This window comes from Myotis brandtii, unplaced genomic scaffold (genome assembly GCF_000412655.1).
Source record: "Myotis brandtii unplaced genomic scaffold, ASM41265v1 scaffold382, whole genome shotgun sequence".
Taxonomy (NCBI): domain Eukaryota; kingdom Metazoa; phylum Chordata; class Mammalia; order Chiroptera; family Vespertilionidae; genus Myotis; species Myotis brandtii.
Window position 1 is genome coordinate 576,344 of NW_005364671.1, and position 20,358 is coordinate 596,701.

The 20,358-nt window shown below is 43.8% G+C and overlaps 1 protein-coding gene across 1 annotated transcript in view; it reads left to right on the plus strand.

Annotated features, from left to right (window-relative positions):
- The window catches only part of RAB3B (RAB3B, member RAS oncogene family), a 54,960-nt gene extending 39,209 nt beyond the window's left edge, over positions 1-15,751 (plus strand). The window contains exon 4 of the mRNA XM_005872481.2: positions 13,666-15,751. Coding sequence (XP_005872543.1) covers positions 13,666-13,853 — 188 coding nt within the window. The 3' untranslated portion in view covers positions 13,854-15,751. The remainder of the gene's footprint in view (positions 1-13,665) is intronic.
- The last annotated feature ends 4,607 nt before the right edge of the window (positions 15,752-20,358 follow it).

Sequence of the window (20,358 nt, forward strand, 5' to 3'; positions counted from 1 at the left end):
CGGGGCCTCTGTCACCTCTGTCACAGCCCCTGCCCGCTGCGGCTCTGTCTGGAAGGACATCCAGTAGGATGTCCGGTCTAATTAGCATATTATGCTTTTGTTATTATAGATGTGCTCTATGTATTGTTTTATATTTATGTGATGAACATATAGCTTTGTGTTAGGTAGTTTATGATTATATGCATATATTTTGTTACATTGAATATATAAGTAAAACTTAAAATTATGAACACTTTTTTCACCAGCTCCTTCCACAAAAGATTTAAGGTGTTTTATAAAATTCATCATAGTACAAAACCCTAATTAAGTGAGAACATTGGAGCAAAGGAAAAGCCAGGGTAGGAGGTAAATAAGAGGAAGCCTGCAGTGAGATAAGTATGTATATTGTAAATTCTTGGGGATAAGCAAGAGTTGGGCCAAAATATTGGCTTCGAGCTTCCTAGCAACCATTGCAAAGAGGGAAACATAATCAGTTACATGGTTCAGAGATGGTTCTTAACTTAAAAACAAACCTATTATTCCAGAGAAGCGCTGCTCTTCACTGGCAACTGTAGGGCAGACTCTCTATGCAGCTTGTGATAATGTCCTTAATATCAAACAACTCTACAGTAACTGTAGCACTGAGCATCACAGGCTGTGTCTTACACTTTCTCCCAATGTAAACTGATCCTTCCTCGCCAAAACACGTTTCACAACAAAAGTCATTGTTTGAAGGGAGGAAACAGTGTGGCTTTAAGTATGCAGCTCAGTAATGCTCTGGCTTTTTCCAAGGTTGAAGTATCTTGATTCTTGTGCTCCCTGGAGACCCAGGTGCCTTAGGTGTGTCTCAGTGGCCCTACAGGAGGACCCCTGCCAATACTTGCTTAAAATAGCAACTTTTTCTTTTCTTTTCTGTATTGGGGTTTAATGTAAGATCGCCTTAGAGCAGCAGTTCTCAACCTGTGGGTTGCAACCCCTTTGGGGGTCGAACGACCCTTTCACAGGGGTCGCCTAAGACCATCGGAAAATGCATATATAATTCCATTACGATTCATAACAGTAGCAAAATTACAGTTATGAAGTAGCAACGAAAATAATTTTATGGTTGGGGGTCACCACAACATGAGGAACTGTATTAAAGGGTCGCGGCATTAGGAAGGTTGAGAACCACTGCCTTAGAGAAATCTTCCTCTATTGCTTAGCTTTTAGCTAGTCTAAATATTTCTCACAACTTAGGTGTTGTAAGTTTTCAGCAGTAGGAGATTTAAAGTTACACTCTCTGGCAATTTCTGAAGTACTGATATATGGGTTGGTAGATAGGTAAACTGTACAGTATAATGTCCAAGTGTGTTGTATATATTTGTATTATGTGTGTTGTGTGTTGTACATATTTATATTACATGTATTATGAGTATGTGTGTGTTGGGGGAGGAGTCCTATGCTTCTTTCTCCCTTCCCCTATTCCCCAGGGTGTTCTGAAATAGAAACTAGCAAACTGTAGGTAAATAACAAAAAGGGCCCTCACTGGTTTGGCTCAGTGGATAGAGCGTTGGCCTGTAGACTGAAGGGTCCCAGGTTCGATTCCGGTCAAGGGCACATATCTCTGTTGCAGGCTCCCTGCAGGCTCCCGGCCCTGGTGGGGGGCATATGGGAGGCAACCAATTGACGTGTCTCTCACATCAGTGTTTCTCTTTGTCTATCCATATCCCTTCCACTCTCCCTAAAAATTAATGGAAAAAATATCTTCAGGTGAGGATTAAAAAATAAATATATCTATACTACTAAAAGGGTAATATGCTAATTAGACCAGACATCTTCTGGACGACCTTTTGGACATCCTTCAGGACTAAGCCATGGTGGTGGAGTAGAGGCAGAGGTGGTTAGGGGGATCAGGCTAGCAGGGAGAGCAGTTAGGAGGATCAGGTCGGCAGGGGAGAGCAGTTAGGGGGATCAGGCCGGTAGGCAGGTGAGCAGTTAGGAGCCAGCGGTCCTGGATTATGAGAGGGATGCCCAAATGCCAATTTAGGATCGGGCCTAAACCAGCAGTCGGACATCCCCCCAAGGGGTCCCGGATTGGAGAGAGTGCAGGCTGGGCTGAGGGACTCTCCCTGTGCACGAATTTTATGCACTGGGCCTCTAGTTAAATAATAAAAAGGAAGATTGAATCATCTTGGGCCGTACTCTTCTTATACCATCACAGAGTTTCTCAGGATTCAGAAAGTACCTCCCCCATCTGTGGTTCACAGAACAGAAAGCATGTTCTGCCACCCACACCTAGGTGACCTCAGGCTGTCTCTTTATGTCTTCAACCTGCTGTCCCCAGGGAAACACCCAGCACCCTCCCTGGACCCTCTAAACCCCATCTGTTTGGAATGCTCTCTTCTGTGTCCCATTCCCCACCCTTATTCATCCAGTGAAACACCCCCTCCCCCACACACATACACACAGTTTTCAAAACAACTCAAGCTGCACATCTTCTGTGAAGCCTTTCCTGGCTGCCCAGAGCTCTTTTCTTTGGGTCCCCACTTAATGTACCCCATACAGGCAGCAGTCACAGTGCCCATGGCACTTGGGTGCCCTTGTTTTCTTGTCTATCTCCCAAAGGCTCCATGAGGCCAGGAAATTAATCTTATTTATCTTTGTACCCACAGCGCCTAGTATGTGGCCTCGCACTGAGAAGATACTGCACAAATATGTTTCAATTAAATGTGTATTATGTTATGTATTTGGCTACTCATTTTACTTCAATCCAATTAAGACTTCTGAGTACCTGCTCTATGCCAGGTACTGTGCAGTGAAATAGGATACATTCCCTGGTCTGTGAAGGATAGAAACAGTGATACCCCAAGTGATCACTGTTGTGATAGACTCGGGATATGCTGGGGATTGTGGGAGCACAGAGGAGGCACCTAATTCACTTGGGGTCAGAGAACACGATGCCTAAGCTGAGTCGTGAAGACAAGTAGGAGCAGCCAAGGGAGAAAGCGAGGCAAGACATTCTAAGCAGGGAGAATAACACTGACAAAGGCAAGGAATAGCACATTGTGTTCAGGGAACCATAAATCATGGGAACATGCGAGCCTAGAGCAGTGTTTCCCAAAGAGAGAGACCCAAGACACTGGAAGTGTGCAAGATGATTTTGTGTATATATTTTGGTGTGCATTAGAAAAAATATATAATCAGCATGTCAAGCCCGTAGAGTTAAACAAGACTACGTTTTTAAAAGGTGAGTTAGTTTTATATTAGGAAAAAAGATAGCCAGCATGCCAACTCCTTATGACTAAGATTTTTTAAAAGTAAGCTGGTTAAGTATTAGATGTTTACCATGTGCCAGGCACTATTCTAAATGTTTTAAGGTATTACTCATTTAATTCAATTCTCCTAAAATCCTCTGAGACATGTACTTTTCTTATCTCCAAGTTATTTTTTTAACAGATGAGAAAACTGAGGAACAAAGAAGTTGGGTAACTTGCTTAAGGTCACACAGTTAGTAATAGGTAGAGTCAGAATTTGAACTCAAGCAGCAGTCTGGCTCCAGAGCCTAACCACTTAACCACACTATAGGGCAAATATGGTAGTAATGAGTGATATATATTGAGCCGAGCATTATATGAAGTACTTTGCATTATTTCATTTAATTCTCAATATAACCCTTCAAGGTAGGTACTATAGGACATGCCCAATACTCTGATAAATGACGTTCATAGATTAAGTAATTTGCTCAAGATTACATAGTTAGGAAATAGTGGAGTCAGTATAGATCTATCAAACTTACGTAGAAACATAGATGGAAGTGAGATTCTTAATAAAGGGTTTAGGGAGGCACTTGAAGAAGGCCTTAATGAAGTGGTTAGATTTGGGCAGGCCAAGGTAACCAATCTCTGTCCTACTCAACTTCCTGAGCGTTCCTCTATTGCTTAGCCAGAACTTGCTTACTTGACCTTGAGAGCAGCAAAGTTATGTCTAATTTGTTTCATTATTCCCAAGCACCCAGACTAGGGTAGATTTTCATTTATTCATACATTTACTCAGTTATTCATTTAAAAATATTTTTTGAGCATGTACTCTGAACCAGGCAAATTCTGTTTTGGCACTTGAGATATAACAGTGAAGAAAACAGCTATAATCCATATTGTCCTGGAACTAATGAGGAAATAAATGTTAAACAAATAGTTATACAAAAATATATAATTCAAATGGTATAAATGGGTGAATTACCTGATACTTGAATTATATCTTAATAAAGCTATTAAAAATTGTGATAAGTTCTGCATAAGTTAGGACTTTTGTTATGACAAGTGATACAACCCCAAATCAAACTAGGTTTCAATAAAAACTTTTAAAAAATATATATATATAGCTCACATACATGTGAAGTCCAATAGACCTGGGACTTAATTGCACTCTCTAGTTCTCAGCTTTGCTTATCCCTTCAGCCTCTTCCTGTAGCCAAACACTGCATGGGGAGTAAGGTGAATGATGGCAGCTCCAGATTCATATTGTCCCAACTCCTGCAAAAAGAGCTTCTCTCTCCCAGCCACCATATATAAGTCTCAGGGAAGAATATGATTGGTCCCCTGTGAGTCACATGCCTACCTCAATAGCTGGGGGAAGCAAGTATTATAATCTATAGTCCCACCAAACTGTTTAAAATAGGGGCTCCTTAAAGAAAGGTATGGTGGGCAGATAAAAGTAACATAAGTTACCAGTCTATGACGAAAGTGAAAAAGAAAGACCTGATTTTTAAAAAAATATTTTTTATTGACTTCAGAGAGGAAGGGAGAGGGAGAGAGAGACAGAAACATTAACGATTAGAAAGAATCATTGATCAACTGCCTCCTACATGACCCACACTAGGGATTGAGCCAGGAACCCGGGAATGTGCCTTTGATCAGAATCGAACCCGGGACCCTTCAGTACGCAGGCTGACACTCTATTCATTGAGCCAAACTAGGTAGGGCAAGAGAGACCTAATTTTAGACGGAGAGTCAAGATCTTCTGAGAAAGTAACACTTAAGCTGAGAACTAAAGGATGAGAAAAAGTTAGCATGTCACAGGGCCTAAACAATCAAGGGGAGAATTGTGTGAGATGAGAGTGGAGAAGTAGGCAGAGACCAGATCACAGAATCTTGTGGGCCATGGTAAGAATTTTGGAAGGAAGTTGTCAGACCTGGGAACAGTGAGGGAAGATGCTCAGCCTTTCTCATCACCACCCTAGTCTTTTCCCTCTGCTATGCCGGCTATTAAGTACATTTCAGTGGTCTGCTCATCAGTGCTGCAGTGCCATTCTTTCTCAGCTCATTCAGCCAAGACTACTGATATGGCCAGCAACTAGCATTTATTGAAGCTGTGAGTGAGTAGCAACAGGTCTTCTGTGAAGTTCCTGGGACATGAGCAAGGCTGTAAAGATCCTGGGGAAAGTGGATCTCTGGGAGGGTGGAGGAGTTTCAGGGCCTCCTATTCCAGGAAGCATGGCATTTTAGGGCCTCTGCCTCCCTGTGCCCTTCGGAAGGGGCTTCTTGTCCCTTCCCCACATCTGATTGGGAATGGGTCTGGCCAGAGCCCAGGGAGGCTAGAAAAAGGTAAATGTGCTTCTGCCTACAAGAGAAGAAGAGACCGATTTAAAATGTGGTTTCAAAACACATACATGCACTCACTCCAGCCAAGTATAGTGGGAAAAGCATCAGACTAGAAGTGAGGAGATTGAATGTTTTATCCTGTCTCTGCCACTAGTTTACTATATGACCTTGAGCTTTTGGTTTCCTGTCTGTGGATCTCAGTTTGTCCCTCTGAAAGACAGGGGATATGGATTAGTTGACTGGGAAGGACTGTTTGGCTCTATTCCTCTTTGATCCCGTAATTTCAATTCACACAATCCTCCACTCAGACTCCACAGACTCTTGTATGCTGGCTTGCCTATTTTAGGTGCTTGCTGAAAGTTTTTGGATTGGTATGAATCATTGAAACCTTGCATCACTAAGCCTAGTTCCAGAGGAAAAAAGGCCTAGTTGGCATTGATGACAGTAACTAACTTTGGTGAAGTTTGCAATGTGCTTCACAACAATTCTCTTATGACCCTCTCTCTCCCTCGTAGCCTGGAAGGTGGCATTATCATCAGCTCCATTGTACTGATGAAGAAGCGGAGTCCAGACCACTTTGTGTTTTCTTGCACACAAAGATCTATGCACACTCCTGTGTCTTTATTTTTTTACTTAAAAATTATGTAACCTTAACAGTTTGTGTCTTTTAAGTGTCCTTTGTTGGGAGTATGGTTCTTAAACATTTATTCATATTGCTTTGATTGCCCTTATGTTATTTATTTATGACAATAAATGCTGTGGGATTGTTTTTATTTTAAAAGATTTTTAATTGATTTTTAGAGAGAGAGGAAGGGAGAGGGAGAGAGAGAAACATCGATGTGAGAGCAAAACATTGATTGGCTGCTTCCTGCACACCCCCTTCTGGATCGAGCCTGCAAACTAGGCATGTGCCCTGTCCAGAAACTGAACCGGAGACTTCTTGGTGCGTGGGATGGCACCCAACCAAATCATACTGGCCAGGGCTGTGGAGTTGTTTCAGTTTTCTTTTTTCAAATTATTATTTTTTAAAATTTATCTTTATTGTTGAAAGTATTACACATGTCCCATTCCCCCCGCATTGATCCCCTCCACTTCACCCCTTGAGTAGAATTGTTTTTATTTAAAAAAAAAAAGATTATGTAAGTTTTCTGAGCCATACAGATAGTAGAGGGCAGGCCCAGTACTACTCAAAGCTCAGCCTTTGGACTTAAAATCCTAAGGCTCCCATTTTATCATCCAGTGGTGTTTTCCCAAAAGCCTGCCATCGTTTCTTTTCAATTTCCACCCTCATTCACAATGTTAGTGAGATTTCTTTAGATTATGTTGCGGTAATATATAACCCAACTCAGAAGCTTAGATAATACCGTAAAGTTGTTTGTTTGTTTGTTTCTCACATTACATGCCACCGCAAGTAAGCTGAAGCTCTGTTCCAACTTCTTACTCTGGGATCCAATCTGGGATGGCTAAACCACACAAAGGCTCTTCTTAATGCTTTTGGTGAGACTTGGAATGGCCACATCCATTGGCCAAAACAAGGCAATATATACCTCCCACAAGGAGGCACTGCAAGCCACTTGGCAATCTGTAGGGATGTAAAATCCTCTACAGGAAGGGCAGTGAATAATCTGCTACAGTCATTGAACACATGATGGACCCTGGGGACACAGATGTGAATGAATTCCCTGCCCTCAAAATCCTCATTGACCAGGGAAGTAAAATAGGAAAGAGATCATTTCAATAACCTTTGGGTAGATGTCCTTAGCCTGTTTGCTATCACTCTTTACCCTTCTCCTGTTCTGTCTCTTTCCTGCAACCCCCTCTGGGGTGTTGACCTTTGCAAGCTGTGTTTCCCAGGTCCCTGAGGGGATTAGCTAAGGAGAGACACTGACAGGTGATTGGAGATGAGAAAATGGAGAAACCTGCATTCCCCCCCGCCCCTCCCACACACAGTCAGCTCCTCCAATAGAGGCTGCTCCTCTTCTTCCTGACTCCTGCTTCCATGGTTCTAGCTTCCTTTGGCCCTAGTAATAGTTTTTGTTTTAATTTATGTATTGACTAGAGGCCCGGTGCACGAAATCTGTGCACGGGGTGGGGGTTGGTCTCTCAGCCAGGCCTGCACCCTCTTGTAGTCCAGAGTCTGGGAGCCCTTGGGGGATGTCCGACTGGCGGCGCGGGCCTAAGTTGTCAGTTGGACAACCTTAGCACTGCCGTGGAGGCAGGAGAGGCACCTGCCACCACTGCTGCACTCACCAGCCATGAGCCCGGCTTCTGGCTGAGCGGCACTCCCCCTGTGGGAGTGCACTGAACACCAGGGGGTAGCTCCTGCGTTGAGCGTCTGGCCCCTGGTGGTCAGTGCACATCATAGCTACTGGTTGTTCTGCTGTTCAGTCAGTTTGCATATTAGCCTTTTATTATATAGGATTTTAGAGAGAAAGGAAGGGGGAGAGAGAGGGAGAGAGGGAAAGAGAGAAACATTGAGTTGCTGTTCCACTTATTCATGCACTCATTGATTGACTCTTATATTTTCCCTAACTGGGTATAAACCTGATGCTCCAACCAACTGAGCTACCTGGCCAGAGCTTGTTTTGTTGTATTTTTCTTTCTTTTTTCCCCTGTTGATAATCTATAGGTTTCCTTACTATTCTATTTGGCCTTTTAGTTTTTCTATCACCTATATAATCAGTTCCCTCTGGGTTAAATATTAAGAATAGTTCCCATTTTCCCATTGGGATCTGACTGAAACAACTGGGTGAGGTGGCATGGCATTACAGGGGAGAGGTACTTCGTATGTTCTGAGTGGTGGGGGTTGGGTGGGAAGAGAAAGCGAAGGCTCTCTGGAATCAGTGATTCCACAGGTGAGTAATAAAGATAATTAGGAGTAGGAGCTAGAAAGTAATAGCCTGAGCAAAGGCACCAAATAAGAAAGTGTTGATGTTTCTGGAACATGGTGTGAACCAGGAAGATGAGGCTGGAGAAGTAGAGAGAGACCAACCATGCAGGGTAATGGGTGTTAAGCCAATAGGCTGGCTATTGCTTTAGTTCTGGTGACACAAAGCCAAGTCAAAATAGCTCAGGTTAGCCCTGGCTGGTTTGGCTCAGTGGATAGAGCTTTGGCCTGCAGACTGAAGGGTCCCCATTTCGATTCCGGCCAAGGGCACATGCCTGGGTTGCGGGCTTCATCCCCATTAGGGGATGTGCTGGAGGCAGCCGAACAATGATTCTGATTATTGATGTTTCTCTCTCCCTTTCTCTTCCTCTCTGAAATCAATCAATAAATATATATTTTTAAAAAATAGCTCAGATTATACGAACAGGGCATAGCTGAAACAAAGTGGAAGAAAAAGGTCGCTGAAATGATATGTTCAAGACATTAAGAGGCCAGGGTGTTGGATGGATTGTCCACATGAAACCAAAAGTTCCTGAGAATGAGAACACCCTGCATGGAAAGGAAGACAGTGAGTTCCTTGCCAAAATCATCAGTAATCAAAAAAAATAGCTCAGGTTATATGAACGGGGCATAGCTGAAACAAAGTGGAAGAAAAAGGTCGCTGAAATGATATGTTCAAGACATTAAGAGGCCAGGGTGTTGGATGGATTGTCCACATGAAACCAAAAGTTCCTGAGAATGAGAACACCCTGCATGGAAAGGAAGACAGTGAGTTCCTTGCCAAAATCATCAGTAATCAGAGGGGTGTAAGTTAAAGATTGACACATGATGGAGATGAAGAGGTATCAGAAAAGGATGGAGAAGGGATTTGAACATATAAGGGAAGGAGAAAGGTTCTGGGGCAGTGTCAGGATGGAGGGGTGAGTTTAGAAGGTTGCAAGTTTCTGAACAGAATTCTGAAGTCAGATTCAGAAGCAGGAAGTATGGACACGGTCTGTGGGTCTGTGACAGCTGTCTTTGGACTGGAAGGGGAAACATAATCATTTTGGAGTGGAGGGAATCATTAGATTCAGTTAAGAATTGGGACCTATTAAAGACAGCAGAAATTCCATTGTTTTGAAGCCAATTAGAGGGAGGAAAGGATTGGGGGCTAGTCTGATTAATCAGTTGTCATCTTCGTGACCTCACTAGATTCTCAGCTCCTGAGAATCCTTACTAATGAACCTGAGGAAAAGGTTACCATCTGGGCCTACGAATGAAGAACCTTCCAGGAGACTGACAATAATTAGGTGGGGGTGCATCTGGACTTGTTCTGCTAGCAAAAGAGCTGGCTAGACCCATGAGCTGGTTACTGGAATCAGAGTTCTCATACCACCGGTACCTTTGAGATGGCAGTGGGGACAAGTCTCGGCATGACATACGAGGTCTCCATGTTTGGCCACCTACTACCTCATCTCTCACCACTTGGAGCTTTCTGCTCTGATGATAACAGACTGCTATGGTCATTCCAGCATAAGCCAAGGCTGTTTTTTGCCCCATTGTCTGTGCTCATACCTTTTCCCCTGTGTGCTGTACATGCATGTGCTCACACATACACTCACAACCACGTGTCTTTATTTAGCTGATATCTTTTTTAGGAATCAGCTTCTCCAAGAAGCCTTCCCTGGCCCCCAGGCTCATTTAAATAACTTTGTGCCCTGACCATCGCCTGGCTTCTCACCATTCCAGCTTTTATCACTACAATATTGTCACTATGTCTCTCCCACACTAGACTAGGAGTTCCTTAAGGGTAGGAACTGTTTCTGATTCGCCTCAGTGTCCCCAATGCCCAGCTCAGGATCCGCCATCCCATTGAGCTGAGTTCTTATGACCCCCACTGTCCACATCTCCTCATCCACTTCCTCCATGCTCATTCCCAACTCGTTCATTCCATCTAATCATTCAACCAGTACTCAGCAAGCACCTACTCCAACTGGTGCAGACACTCGGATGAATGACATGGTCCCTGTTGGGAGCTCCTTGTCAAATGGACTTCTGCATGCAGGGTGACATGTGCTATGGCAGAGGAAGCACAAGGAGAATGAAGAGGCCCTATCTAAGCTGGGTCCTGAAAAATGAGAAGTTAGTTGGGTGAAGAGTTTTGCTCAGTGCTGGCACTAAAGGCTCCCATCCCCACCAACTTCTGGAGGCTTCAACCCGCTCTCCTGCCCTCCACTCTCTCCCTCCACTGCATTCCTGCACAGCCTCTGGTTTTCTCTACCTGGGTTAGAAATGTTCTAGTGTGTTCTGTCACTGTTCCAACTGAGAGCAAGACAAGGGGGCATAAGGTATAGAGCCCTGGCTAATGCCCCATTTCTAAACCTCGGTTTCCCTATCTGTAAATTACAAGTGATAACCCTTGTCTCACCTTAGCCCCTCACAAGGTTGTTCTAAAATTGTATTTGTGGCCCTGGCTGGTGTGGCTCAGTTGGTTGAGCATTGTCCTGTGAACCAAAGGGTTGCTGGTTTGATTCCTGGTCAGGTGCATGCCCAAGTTTTGGGCTCGACCCCATTCTCTCTCCCATCGATGTTTCTGTCTCTTTCTCCCTCTCCCTTCTTCTCTCTCTAAAAAAAATCAATAAAAACATATTTTTAAAAATTTGTATTTGTGAACTGTTAAGGACTATGCACATGTGAGGAACTGACATACTTTTGTGCATTTAATTTTCATTACTGCCCTATAAGGTATGAAATATTTACCCCATTCTACAATATGAGAAGATAGGCTTAGAGAGATTAGGCAACTTGCCTATGGTCACCCAGTTGGTAGCTGACTGAGATATGTTCAAATCCAGGCTGTCCAACTCCTGGGCTTCTTCCCACTGCCCACCTGCTCAGTGTGGCATATCTCCCCTCAGTGCCACTTCCTCAGAAGGCATTTGTGCTCCTGGCCTTGACCTGTGTCCTCACATTCATCTACACTGATGGTTTAAAGCTATTTACTTCTTTATTTGTTTGGGGGGAGCAGGCAACACCCCCAACACCTCCCCTACCACTGTCACTTGTAATAAACCAGTCAACAGCCAGAGTCCATTTTTATGATATTCAGTAAGGAAAAGCTACATGCTGGAGGGTCTCTGAAGCTGACTAGGTTTCTATGGCCTGAGGATAATGAGCCAGCAGCTGCCTCCTTCTTCATCACAGGCTGAAATTAGCCTGCACTTTTGCAGCTTGCCTTTCTCAGGTCGGGAAATGGGCCACAGGAGAAGCTGTCAGCTGAGGTGGGCTGGCAGGGGTTGTACTCACATCCCAGCCTTCAAGCTGGGATGGCTGGGGGAAGAGCCTTGTTTGTACCTGGGGGCTTCAGCCTCTTTGTAGACAACAGGATATCAGGGAGAGGAGGGAAGAGGAAAGAGACCATCCTCCTTTGTGGGAGATGAAAAAGACAGAGAGGAGAGACGCAGATGAAAGAAGAGCAGAAAGAAGCTGTCATTATAACAGGCAACAAGAGACGCAGATGAAAGAAGAAGAGCAGAAAGAAGCTGTCATTATAACAGGCAACTTTTGTACAGCAATTTATCCATCACCTCGCTCAGTCCTCCCAACCTCTCTCAGCTGGAAGACACTGTTATTATTTCTATTTGACAAATGGGGTGTCTGAGACTCATAGAGGTTAAGTGATTCAAAAAGATGAAGTGACTTGCTCAGATTCAGACACTGTGGTAGTCAGATAAAAGCAAAGGAGGCCAAAGGTACTTGTAAAGGAAGAAAAAGACATGATCAGGGGGGAAAAAGGTAAGTGAGAGGGAGAAATAGGAGGCTGGATTGTATATGGACTTGGGAGCTAGCCAAACCCAGATCTAGACCCAATTTCCACTAATACAGCCATGTGATCTTGTATGAGTTATATAATCTCTTGGAGCCTTGGTTTTCACATTTACAAATTGGAGAAGGTTCTATTTACCCAACAGGCTGCTGGGAAAATTAAGTAAGATGATATTTGTAAAACTCCTAGCATAGAGTCTGGCATATAGTAGGTGCTCAATAAATATTAGAGACCCCCCAAGAAAAGAGTGCAAGGAACATAAGGGAAAAAGAAGAGCTAAAATGAAGGGGGAAAAAAGGAAGAAAGAAACTTTTGAGGAGAAATAAAGACAGACTCCAAAGGAAGGGAAAGAGGTAGACAGACAAAAGAGGAAGGAGTAGGCTAGGGCGGGGGAGTGACGGAGAAAGTGGCTCAGACTTTCAAGGGTTGCCCCCAACCTGGCCAAGATTCCTCAGTTGGAAAGCAGCCACTTTGTCTGAATCAGGAGGGCCTTTCTTGTGTCTCCTAAGACTACCAAGTCCTGTTCATTGACACAGAAAGTGTCGTTAAAGATCTCAAGGTACAGAACAGTCAAGGATGTCCCATGCTTTCGGTGCAGTTTTCCGAGGGCCTTTTGGGGGGGCTTGTTGGGGGAAGGAGGCTACAGGGCAATTCCAGGGGAATTCAGGAAGAAGGCACCCCACTGAGTGGTGATAAGCCTTTGTGTCTGTGGGTAGAAAGGGCAAATAGAGTTTTGCTTATTCAGTGTGGATCTTGGGGTGCCTCCCAGAGCCTAGACTAGTGCTGGCCAGACTAGGGGGAGAGGGAGGCAGGGGAAAGAGGAGGGAAAGCTCTAGTCAAAAAGGCCAAAGTCTGCTTCTCATACTGGTGCCTTATCTTGGGCAAGTCCGTTTATTTCTCTAAGCCACAGTGTCTACATTAGTGAAATGGAGAGGGTCTGCTTGGACCCTCTTTCCCCCAGGTATGACATCACGATCAAATGAGATAATGGATGTGAAATGGGAAGTACTATGCACACATATCGAAGTATTCACTCTATTAGAAAATATACCTAATGACTCTCCTCTGTGTCAGGCACAGGGCTATATACATTTTACATTCATTATCTTGTTTAGTCCTTGAACTAATTCTATGAGGTAGGTAAACTTATCCCTATTTATAAACTGGGGCATTGATTCATGAAGAGAATAGGTGACTTTCTGGGAGTTACACAGCTGGTCAATGGTAGAGCCAGGATCTAAACCAGTGCAGGTAATCCCTGCTCTGGGCTGTCTCCTTGAAGCAGAATTCTCTGCCCATGGGATTAGGCCTCCTTGCTTCTCCCCTGAGCACTGGCTGTATTAAACCCGAGTGGTCTGACCAGGGGGCATGAAAGGGAAAAGGAAAATCCTTATCTGTATCTCTCTCCTCCGCAGGGTTTGACTTCTTTGAAGCCAGCGCCAAGGAGAATATCAGTGTGAGGCAGGCCTTCGAGCGCCTGGTGGATGCCATTTGCGACAAGATGTCTGATTCGCTGGACACGGACCCCTCCGTGCTGGGTGCCTCCAAGAACACCCGTCTCTCGGACACCCCGCCGCTGCTGCAGCAGAACTGCTCATGCTAGGCAAGGCCCACCCTCCTGACCTCCCCTCATTGTGGCCCCACCCTCACTCTGCTTCCCCTGTTACACTCTGTCCACCCCAGCCCCGAGCCAGCTGCGTTGCTGCTGTTCTTTGCCTGCCTTGGAGGTGGACGCATGCCCGAGGGGTTCTCTGCAGATGGCCCCACTCACAGGCACTCAGCACTAGACGAACAGCCAGGTTGCAATGTGGGTGCAGATTTACAGAAGAAGACTCCATTTTGCAAAGGGGATTCACTACAGGGACTTGGAAAGCAAATCTCTTTTCTGCCTTTAGAATAAGATATCCTCCATTTACCAAAACTTGACACACACACACACACACACATACTTGCCAGGGCCTGGCCGACTGTGTAAAGTGAGGCCCACCTGCAGCTAATCCTATTAAAGAAAACCTCCCCATACACGACATGCTTGTTTCATATCGGGCTCCCCTGTGGAGCTTCCTCACACTGCAAGTCAAGCTTCGCTCTGCAAGCCCTAAGTCTGTTACCACGGATGCCCACAGGGCCTGGGCAGTTGCTGTGGTGACAGGCCAGACCTAATCTCCAGAGAGCTCTGTAATGATGCTGAAGGAGCAAAGGCTGAGTCAGAAACACACTTAAAAGAAAAAGCTTATTCCCTGAAAAATGTCAAAGGTTCTTGCTACTATATGAAAGAGCAAGCCGAGAAAGAAAAAAGAGAAACACGGGCAAGATAAAGAAGCAGGTCATGAATTTCTGATTTTGCTGCTTTCCAGCTGGTTCAAAACGGTGGGAACTCTTTGAAATTGGTCATTGGTTCTTAAACTCCCAGAATCTGAAAAATTTAGAGTTGGTAAGATCCCAAATTTGACCTAGCCTGACTAGTTAATTCCCATCCCTATCTCTGACAAGTGGCCGTCAGGCCTCACAACCAGATCTCTTCCCCTAAAGCACACGTTCCTGGTAGGGACGGGAGCTCATTGTTCACGCTATCTCTGGGCAGCTCTCATAATCAGAAGTTTTAAGCTTAAATCTAACTCCTAGGAATTCTTCTTCCTTTTCTCACTCAGTTTGTACTAGCTCTGCTGTCAGAGACCTCACGGAGTCTGATCCCTCGGTCCCATGACACCCTGAGGTGACTTGAGAACAGAAGTCGTGACCCCTGGGATCTGCCCTTTCTCTACATCAAATAGTTCTACTTCCTTCTACCAGTGTCCATAGGATCTTCTCCCCATCCTGCCCTTTCTTCCAACCCATCTTTCAATGACTCCTGAGTAGTCCAACTGGGAAATGTGGTTCAAAGCAGAATAAATTTAAGTGGGGGCGGGGGGGGGGGGGTGACCCTGAAACAAATTGAGAAAAGTAAAAGCAGATGTTTGAATCCCAACCTCATATATTCTTCCCGGAGTGAAACTTTAGTGTTTACCAAAAATCGGATGTGAAACCACTCCTGGAGGTAGCTGCTTAATTAAATACCTGAAGAAAAGAAAAAAATACGTGAAACCCTCTGACTCTAGAAACAAACTGAATGGGTTAATTCATGATGCTAGCTTGTTTGTAGACACTGCACATGTTTGGTTTTTTAGCTGAAACAATGACATGGAACTAAGTGATGATTTCTGAAAATCTTTTCTCCCAACCCTGGCCTGAACCGGGTTTCCCGCTGCTCTAACATGCCGCCTCAAAAGTCAGTGGGGGTGAGGGAGCTCATTGTCCTAGGAAAGTGCATTAACTAGCAACAGGTCCAAGGACTACATTTAAGGGCCCTCCAGAGTCGGCCCTATGGAGAAGTTGATTTCTCTGACACAGTGCAGAGGACGGAACTTTGGTTTTGGAATCAGGAGACCTGGATTCTGCCCTTAAATCAGGTGTGACCCCAGACCAGATACTCCTCTTCTCTGAGTCTTGATTTCCCACCTACAAAATGAGGGGGATTATTTGGATAATCTTTAACGTAGCTTCTGGCACTAATAACTCTGTGACTCTTTTTCACCTTCATCATTTCAGTTGATTTGCAACATAAACCCGAGGAATGAGGATCATCACCCCAATGTCATTGTAGCTAACCCTGATGTCATTGTTCCAAGCACTTTACGTGTATTAACTCATTTTGCTTCCCAACATTTTTGTGAGGGAGGGACTATAACCAACCTCTTTTAAACATGAGGAAATTAAGGTATAAAGAGATTCTCTAGCTTGTCTAAAGTCATCGAATGGGTAAATGATAGAAAATGGGTTCAAACCCAGGTAGTAGGCTCCAAGGTTTATGCTCTTCGCCACATTCTATACTGCATTTCTTATAAACTGTGATCCAAAGAAGTTAAGAGATTGGTCAAGATCACACAGTTAGTAAATGTTAGATCTATATGAGGATTCAATTCCAAGGCCATCAGATTTCAAGCCTACTAGAGAAAAGATATATCTCTAATCTGTTAACAAACTGCTCACTGATTCACACTAATCTGAACACTCTGCAAAACAGAATCAGTCTCTTAAACAACCAGATCCCCTGGGCCTGAGGAAAAGATGCCTAGTGCTTCTCTAGCCCAAGCACTGACTTTCCCTGTACCTGCCTCTGTCAGGCAATTCTTTATTTTTAGTTTGTATTGATTTTACAGAGAGGAAGGGAGAGAGAGAGAGAGAGAGAGAGAGAGGAAACATTGATTTCTTGTTCCACTGATTTATGCATTCATTGGTTGATTCTTGTATGTGCCCTGACCGGGGATCAAACCCACAACCTTGGCATATGAGGACAATACTCTAACCAATGAGCTGTCAGGCAATTCTTATCTAGCTCTCAAGCAGGGCTTTCAGCAGCCTCCCTGCTCCAGCAATGGGGCATTTTGGGGAAGTGACTTGTTCAACTTTTCTGACCATGAAAGAATGTGGTCCCCTCACAGGGAAGGAGTTCTGGCTTTGCTTTTCACACTGTCAAGTCCCATACAAGTCAGGGATAATTACTATTTTCCTGGGCAGTAACATCCATCTACCTTAGTACTAGGATTTCAGACTGAGCTCCTCACGCCCCCTTGGATATTTCAGTACATATATCAAATAATCTTTTTTCTCTTACTGAGTAGCCAGGCAAAGATTGAAAATTTTATTTAAAAACTGTCAAATTCTTTACAACTCAGGGGCTGGTTCAAGGGAGCAAGCATCTTTACAACAGATGGAATCAAGAGTTAAATATGATAGTGGCAAACTCTTCTACTGGTGACAGAAAAATAGACCTGCTTATTAGATGGCAGTCCCCCAGCCCTGCTCTGTGACCTCATTTCCGCTAAGTGGAAGGCAGCAGCTTCCAGCTGATTGCAGCGCAATGTTCATCAATCACAGTAATAGCACAGTTAGCCACCAAGGTTCAAGCTACATAATATGTGTTAGTGGCAACTTGTCCTGGTTTTCATCTTGTTTAAAAATCCAAATAAAAAAAGATTTAAAAAACACATACACCATTTTGACCTTGAAAGAAACAAAAGTAGGCCAAAAGTACAATACAGTATTGTAGCTATTTATAGAATCTGTTTTAAATGTATGTGTATCTGTAAATACAGAGTGATTCATGACATATTGTCTCTTCAGTCTGTAACATTATTATAGATTTGGCAGGAAAAGGAAATAGAGATTTGGAAAAGTTAATATGCCTAAGTCACCCACTAGGACCATTGGAACCTACCTCTGTCTGACTCATGTGCTTTCAGCTTTCCTCTTCAGATTGTCTCTCAGATGAAGGTTATATGGGATGGTGGTAAGGACACACTCCCAGGAAGTCTCAGAGTTAATTAAATAACCTCATTTGGGACATTGGTTTCACAATTGCTTTGTGACTGCAGCCTTATAACATTCACAGAATATGAACATTCTCCAGATCTGACTCACATCCCCTCCTCCTGGCCCAAAGCTCTTTCCTTGGAGATCAGGTTTCCTCGAGTGTCTTAAAGAATGTTTGTCAACAGTTTGGGATAAGGGGAAGGAATTACAGCAATTAGTGTCCTGGTATCTCACTGATTTTATTTTAGATTCCCCATCCCAAACCTACACCTGATTACCTGCCACAGCTGGTGACTGAGAGTATGTGCAAGAGACAGGCCCGTGGGTTACAAATACTGCTAAGTGATGTTTTTGAAAGCCTGGATCCCTTATGTGAAGTGGGCAAAAACTCAAATTTACTCATTCAACAAATTAGTATCTAATATGTACCAGGATACATTCGGTGGCAAATCAGATACAGTCCTTGCCTTCGTGAAGGTTATATAGTCCAATTCAGTGATTTTCAACCCGTGTGCCCCAAGAGGCACACTGGTGTGCCCCAAGAATTTTTAAAACGTGCAATACCTGACTACTTAATCAGGGGTATTGACCTCTTTTCTCTTAGATTGCCAAATTAAAAAATGACAATAGCCAACACAACAATAGCCATCTGGTATGAATGAATCAAAATTTTATCTATATTTTTGTCAGATCAGCAAAAACTATTTTTTTTAGGTATGCCACAGAATTTTAATGATTAGTTTAGGTGTGCCATGAGATGAAAAAGGTTGAAAATTGCTGGTCTAGTAGCTTGTGGTTTAGTCTAGACCTTGTAAAGTAGCCACCCCAATGTAATTACAAAGTGCTCTGAAGGAAAGCTACATCATTCTATGTCACCCGAGTCACCTTTGTGGAACTGTTTCAGGGGCACTAGGAAGATTCTACTGCACCCAGGTACCTCCACTACCCACCGGCTATTGCTTTACATTCCTCAATTAAGCTTTCATTTATTAGTTTGATGGCTGATTAAGTACAAATCCTCCCAAAAGAGTAAGGGAGAGAGAAGGAGCATCTGAACTGTGAAACATCTTTAGACTGCCTGGTTCAAAGTTAATTGTCTTCTGAGGAACATAACAAACAATTTCAAAACGTAGTGACTTAAAACTACAAACATTATTATTCATGGTTCTGTGGGCTGGCAGGGTGGAACTTCTTGCTGAAGCTGGATGTTCTAGAATGGCCTCATTCACATGTCTTTGTGCCCAGATGAGATGACTGGGGTGATGGAGGCCTCTGTCCACATCGTCTCATCCTTCAGAAAGCTGCCCAGATTTGTTCACATGGTGGTGGAAGTTTTCCCAGCAGCAAGCGAGGGCAAGCTGCAAAGCAGAAAGAAGCACTCATCAAGCCTCTGTTTGCATCATGTTTACTAATGTCCCACCAACTAACACAAGTTACATGACCAAGCCCAGTTTTAAGGGGTGGAGAAATAGATGTCATCTCTTGATGGCAGGAGCTGTAAAATATTGTGGTCATTTTTTCCAACTATCAAAGGAAGCAACCCTAAGTCATCTGAGACTAAGTCTAGTAAATTTCCCTGGGTTTTAAAACCTGGCTTTGAAGATATCCACCAAAGACAAATGTCAAAATGATAAAGAGCATGGCAGTGTCATCATTTCTATAGTTGTCCAAAGGGTCTACTTTGGAGGAATCAAGACACAGCTGGATAGAGAAGTATTTATTTGTTTGTTTTTTATTTAAATTCTTTATTGTTTAAAGTATTACATATGTTGAATAGAGAAGTTTTGATTTTTGTTTAGCAGTCCATTTTGGTTACTTCTTAGCCACCCCCTGAGGGATTAGCCTGGTTTCTCATTCCAAAGGATTCACCATAATAACGGTTGTGATTCCCACCTGAAGTTTCTGGCTGGAAGCCCAGCAGAGGGATTCAGTCAGTGTATGTACTAAAGATGACTCAGAGAATAGTTGGATTCTGCTGTAGCTATATTTCTTCCTGAAGCTTTAGATACACAAGTGCCTACTGGAACTCTCCATGTCTCAAACTTAATATGTTCACATTGGAACTCTTGATTCTTCCCCAAATTCATTTCAACCTTAATCTTCACAGAAACCTAAGGGTCATCTTTAATGCCTTATTATTCTCTTTTTTTGTAGTGTTTACATATAATCTAGCAGCAAGTCCTTTGATTCTCTTCTAAAATAGATCTCAAGTCAGCCCACTTTTCACCATTTCCATTGTCTTGACCTTGGTCCAACCCACATTGTTTCTCCCCTAGAGAGTTACTGCAAGCTCCTAACTCGTTTCCCTACTCCACACTTACTTTGCTACAGTCCATCCTCCATATAACATCAGTCTTTTAAAAACATAAATGAGTGAACAGCTCAGTAACACCGAGGTTTACTTCAGTAGCACACATGAAAAGAATCCAGAGACTTCTATTATCTACACTAATAAAAGAGAAACATGGTAATTGGCGTACGACCGCTACCCTTTTCATTGGCTAATCAGTGAGTATATGCAAATTAACTGACAAACAAGATGGCGGCTAATTTGCATATGGCAGCTCCAAGCCACAGACTGAGGCTTTAGGCCTAGGCCGGGGAGGAGCCAGCCAGCGATCTTCCGCGGCAGCGGCAGCGGCAGCGGCAGCAGCGGCGATAGAGGTGGAGGCGGCGACAGCGAGCTGGGAGTGCCCGGCCCAGGCCTAAAGCCTCCAGCAGAGGCTTTAGGCTTGGGCCGGGGAGGAGCCAACCAG